Genomic DNA, 5,845 nt, shown 5'->3' with positions numbered 1-5,845 from the left:
GCTGGCCGGGCGCTGGTATCGGAGTGCCGTCCGAAGGTAAGTGCTGAGCCCGGCCCGGTCACCCGCGTGACGCCGCTGTCCTTGCTGGGGTGCCGCCGCGGGAGCGCCCTCTCTGTGTCTTGTCTCCGCGGCACCGGGGTTTTGCTTGTAGGGTCTTCCGAGGAGAGAGTGACACCAAGTGCCCTTGGGAAGGCCCACCCTCCTCCTCGGCCCGGAGGGGTCACGGGGAGGCGTCGGGAAGCCCGACTGCTGTTCCCTCTGCGCGGGGCCGCCACCCCGGCTGCTCCGGGCTGGAACGCACCGACTGAGAGCGTGTGAGCGTGCTGTGCTTGTGTGCGGGACGCTGTGGAAGCGCAAGTCTTAGGAGCAGTGTAACCCGCGGTTCTCAACCTGTGGGTCGCGACCCCTTCGGCGGTGGAACGACCCTTTCACAGGGGTCATCTAAGACCATCCTGCATATCAGATATTTACATTACGATTCATAACAGTAGCAACATTACAGTTATGAAGTAGCAACGAAAATAATTTTATGGTTGGGTCACAACGTGAGGAACTGTATTTAAAGGGCCAGAAGGTTGAGAACCACTGTCTGCCTTTTGGAGAATACTTCTGCAATGCCAAATGGCGGGGTACGCAAACCATGTAAAAACCCAAACGAATCTATCCGTAGGAAACAAAAAACCCTGGGACATGGTGGTTGCTTTGTGGCAATGGAGTTTTGAGTTATTTTCTTGATTTTCTATATTAAACGGTCGTGTTTTGTAATTTTTAAAAACTCACTTTATTTTAAAATAAATAAGTTTGCACTATAGTTTGTGAGAACTTGCACATTTAGGCCTTATTTGGACTTTTTTTTTTTTTTACTTTCTTTTCGTTTTCTACTTGGAATCTGCCAGGTGCCAAATTCCTGTAGGATACAGAGTTTTCCCCACGGGGGAGAAAACCAACACTAGGTCAAATAGTTAGTATAAAACCTATTGAGGACCAGTTTTATTGAATTACAGAATAATATCTCAATGCTTGATCCTAGACTTCATCCTACTCTTTGAAGATTACATTAGTGCAGAGGAGGTGATACATTTGCTACGTTTGGGCTTTATTTGTAACTATTATTTTGTCATCTTTGGTGCAATTAACTTTATTATCCAAGATCATCATTGTGAACATCCATTTTTTGCTTGTGGCCTCAATATTGTGCACTGAATTTTCCTTCCTTCTGCTAACTGTGTGAGCTTAAGAACTTACCAGCGGTGCTTGCTGTTCTGCTCCTGGCTGTCTGGTTGAAACATAGTTGGGTTAGGAGTGAGTCTGTGTCTGCTCATTGTTAAGTGCAGAGGCTGTTTCTAGGCCTTGCGACACAAACTACTAAATTCTTTCAGTGCACTTTCCCCCTTGGTCTTAGTCCCCCTTGGTCTTAGTCTCCCGCTTTCTTCTACCTTGTATGCCTTTCATTTACTTCTTGCCTGTGGCAAAATTTACAAGGGCATTTGGACTCCTCATACCTCGTTTTATTGCACTTTTTTTTGCACTTAACAGGTGTTGCATTCTCTTTACAAACTGAAGGCAAGACCCTCCACCAGCCAAAAGATTAGAACTTGCTCTGTTGCAAAACTCACTTTATTGTGGTGGTCTGGAGCCAAATCTGCAGTATCTGTGTGGTATTTAATTTGAATTGCTACAAATAATGTGCTGGATAGTAGCTTCTTTTACTGTTATTTTTAAATTACTACAGTTAGCTTCTGTATTGATGTCTTATCTAAGGATCATTTTGGAAACCACTGACCTTTGCACCCAGGTTGCTGGGGCAAGTATAGGGAAAATATTTAGAGAGAAACATAGCATTTTAGTATGTAAGTGTTGGGAATAATTAGAAATCCATCTGCCTGTTTGCAGTCCTCTGCAGGTCATTAGTTTCCCATCACTTCAGTTGCACTTGAGTGGAACAGCAATGAGAGCCAGTCAGGAGGACTTTGAAAGTGCAATGAATCAGGTAAAACTGTTGAAGAAGGATCCAGGAAATGAAGTGAAGCTAAGACTCTATGCACTATATAAGCAGGTAAATGTCTATGGTATGATATAATTTAGAGATGTTTTGAGTAGATGGCTCCTCAAATTGATAAAGTGTATGTTTTACTGAAATTCAGCTTTACTATTTTTAGGGGTTTTTTTGCTGCCTTTATTTTTTTTTAATATATTTTATTGATTTTTTACAGAGAGGAAGGGAGAGGGATAGAGAGTCAGAAACATCGATGAGAGAGAAACATTGATCAGCTGCCTCCTGCACACTCCCTACTAGGGATGTACCCGCAACCAAAGTACATGCCCTTGACTGGAATCGAACCCTGGACCCTTCAATCTGCAGGCCGACACGCTATCCACTGAGCCAATCGGCCAGGGGCCAGGGCTGTTTTGCTGCCTTTAAAGAGTGTATTAACCTAAAAATAAAATGTCAAAGTGAAAGGCTTAACAAGTATTTATTTGAGGTCACAGAATTGCAATTCAGGGTACAGATTCAGGCAGAAACACAAATTGCATCCCAATTACAGGGTGAAGGCAAAGGTTTTTTATACGAAAGGAAGGGAAATGATTACATGAATAAAGGAAAGAAATTTCTATTGCTGTTGACACATTGAGTTACTGATTCTATCTTCAGAAAGGTAAAATCTTTCCTTGTGGCCCGGGTGTCTGTTTTCCTGTAGTTTTACAAATAATTGCTTTGGCCCAGTCCAAAAATTATTTTGCCAGTTCACAAACATTTCAGAGGTTCCAGGAACAAAATGTACAAGCAATTTTTCTGCAATGCCTACTTTGGCTCTATTTTAAAACCGTTCCACTTGTGTGAACTTCTCACAGGAGTATACATGTGTTTGTATATTATATTTTCAAACCCTGCTAAGGCAAAAAGTAACCCCTCAGGACCACTCCAGAGGAAAAGAGACTTGAAGGATATAACAACCAAATGTGTAGACCTTATTTGGCTGCCGATTCGAATAAATCAACTGAAAAAGTTGTTTTGAGAAAGCTGGGGAAATTTGAATATGGACTGAGTAGAAACTGTTAATAGTATAGTGGTTATATTAAGAAAATGCTGATTTTTTTTTTTTCTGAATGCATATTAAGAATGTAGGGTGTGCCCTAGCCAGTTTGGCTCAGTGGATAAAATGTTGGCCCTTAGACTGAAGGGTCCCTGGTTCGATTCCGGTCAGGGGCATATATGTAGGCTTGATCCCCAGCCTGGTCGGGGTGTTTCCTGGTGTGTGCGGGAGGCAACCATTCCATGTGTCTCTCTGGCATTGATGTTTCTTTCTCTGTCTCTCCCCGTCCCTTCCACTCTCTCTAGAGAATCAATGGGAAAATATCCTCAGGTGAGGCTTTTTAAAAAAAATAATGTAGGATGTGCCCTAGCAGATGTTTTTCAGTGGTTAGAGCATCTGCACACACACCAAAGGGGTCACGGGTTCGATTCCCAGTCAAGGGCACCTGGGTTGCAGGATCCCCAGCTCCGTAGTCGGGCCTCATGCAGGAGGCAACCAATAGATGTCTCTCTCCCTCCGTCTCTCTAGAAATCAATGGAAAAAATATATCCTCAGGTGAGGATTAAAAAAAAAAGAATGTAGGAGTGAAATTGATTGGTGTTTGGGGTTCACTAAAATAATTAAAACAAAAAAGAAAGAAAAAGATGGAGGAAGCGAGTATGGCAAAAATGATAGTTGTTGATTGGGTGATGAGTATTGGAAATTCATTGTAATATTTTATTTTTGTGTCTCTGAAAACTTTTATAACAAAGTTTCAAAATGTAAATTTTAAGTTGCAATGTCTAAAGACTAGGGCTCCTGTGTGTTATCTGTTATTCCCTTCCTGTGATTGGCATGAGCCTCTCCTACCAAAAAGAGGTATGACCTTTGCCCTTGGCTTCTGGGCAAGATTACCTTAGATTACCCAATATCTAAACCCTTGAAATGCCATGCCTGATAGGAGTGTCTTTGCCTGCAGAATCTAACAGTGTGATTTAGAGTGGGACTGGCCATAAGATAGTAACAATGTGATTGACAGTGGGACTTCAGTTACATATTCCATGCCGATGGAGCTCACGATGAAAACTCTGAACACTGAGACTTGAGTGAGCTTCCCTGGTAGGTGATAGATATCCATGCGTGTTGTCACACATCAATTCTGGGAGAGGTACACTGTCCCGACCCCACAGTGGGGTGGGAGGGGTATACTTCCCCAGACTTCACCTTATGTATCTCCTCCCTTGCTGATGTTAATCTGTATTCTTTCCTGGCAGTAAATTGTAATCGTGATTATAACAGCTTTCAGTGAGTTCTGTGGGTCATTCTAGCATATTTCTGAACCTGAGAGTGATAATAGGAGTCCTCTAACCTTGCATTTGGCATTAGAAGTAGGGGAAGTTTTGCGGACTTTGTTGCCTCTAATTTCTGAGGTGGTTAACTCTTGCAGTCACTTTTGTTTCTTTGTCTTTGGACAGTCGCTTTGTTTACTGCCTTTGTTTTTCAAAGCTCTTCTTTCCTCTTTTAGCTAATTATATTATGTAATTTAACATTTTTAGTTAATTTTTAGTAGTTATTTAGTGGAGTCTTAAATTGCCATTTCTGAAAAGTAGTTGATAAGGTAGAATATTTTATTCATCTCTAAAGACTCACTCCACCTACCCTCAAACAAGTAAAAAGTCTAGTTGCTTTTTGCTTTCTACTCGCATGTCCTTTGATTCAGTTTCCTAAGGGCCAGTGGCTCTGACAGCCCCATCCTGCTCCCTCAGCTACAACTCTGTTGCTCAGTCACCAGAAATCCACCACTGAATTAGTGGCAGTTTTTTGTATTTTTGAATGGGCTTTTAGGGTAGACTGTGAGTTTCTAAATGTTTATTGGCTAATTACCTTTAAAGATTGTTTGCTTGAATATTTTATTTATATGTGAAAATGTGATTATCAATTTAAAACTAATGAACTATTAGAATTTTTGAAAAGTGCTTTCCCACAACCTTTATCTTGCAGCATTTTCATATGTAGGTGGTTATAACTTATTTCACGGATTCATAGCCAATAGCACACTTTGTCTCTCCAGTCTTTTTTCTGTTACTTGTGCATTTTTAACAACAGCACCAAAGAGAAGACAAAGGGGAAGTTCAGATCCATTTATGTACCTTGTGAAAGTAGTTGGGAGGGAAGGCACATTCATCCTAGTTGTGGATTTTATGGATCTTAAACTTTAAGGCTCCAGTTTACTTGGACATTTGGCTAAAAATTGCCCCTCTCCTTTTCACAGGCCACTGAAGGACCCTGCAATATGCCCAAACCAGGTGTGTTTGACTTTATTAATAAGGCCAAATGGGATGCATGGAATGCTCTAGGCAGTCTGCCCAAGGTAAATTTGTTACTTTGCTTTTATTTTACTTGCTGTACTCCTAAAGGAAGTTGAGTGTTTCTCATTATCAATCCATTATAGATGGAGCCCTTGAGATCTTAATGTAATTCTATTGAATCAGAACCTCTCTCCATTGCAAGGTACTACTTATTAGCATAGTAAGTTTCTCCAAATGCTTATTTGTTGACCATGGGTTTAAGTTATTTGTCATCTTCTCTTCAGGAAACTGCCAGGCAGAACTATGTAGATTTGGTATCCAGTTTGACTTCTTCATCTGAGCCCTCCAGCCAAGTGAAGCCTGGAGCAGACAGGGGACAACAGGAATATGAAAACCTAGTGGTGACCTCTGAAGACGGCATCACAAAGATCATGTTCAACCGGCCTACCAGAAAGAATGCAATCAGCACCCAGGTGACGTTACCTTCCCTGGAGTTCTCCACCCACCCCCTCCCCCCAATTG

At 41.8% G+C, this 5,845-nt stretch overlaps 1 protein-coding gene across 2 annotated transcripts in view; it reads left to right on the top strand.

Moving 5' to 3' along the window:
- Positions 1-6: 6 nt before the first annotated feature.
- ECI2 (enoyl-CoA delta isomerase 2) overlaps positions 7-5,845 on the top strand; it is a 26,528-nt gene continuing 20,689 nt past the window's right edge. Inside the window, exons 1-4 of one of the 2 annotated variants that reach the window (XM_006766420.2) lie at positions 7-36; positions 1,894-2,056; positions 5,287-5,385; positions 5,608-5,796. In XM_006766420.2, the coding sequence (XP_006766483.1) occupies positions 1,949-2,056; positions 5,287-5,385; positions 5,608-5,796 (396 nt within the window). In that variant the 5' untranslated portion in view covers positions 7-36; positions 1,894-1,948. Of the gene's footprint in view, positions 37-1,893; positions 2,057-5,286; positions 5,386-5,607; positions 5,797-5,845 lie in introns of those variants that run through there. The other variant, XM_015565714.1, reaches the window with a different exon arrangement.

This window comes from Myotis davidii, unplaced genomic scaffold (assembly GCF_000327345.1).
Source record: "Myotis davidii unplaced genomic scaffold, ASM32734v1 scaffold540, whole genome shotgun sequence".
In the NCBI taxonomy this organism is placed as follows: domain Eukaryota; kingdom Metazoa; phylum Chordata; class Mammalia; order Chiroptera; family Vespertilionidae; genus Myotis; species Myotis davidii.
This window is presented reverse-complemented; position numbering and strand designations above follow the sequence as displayed.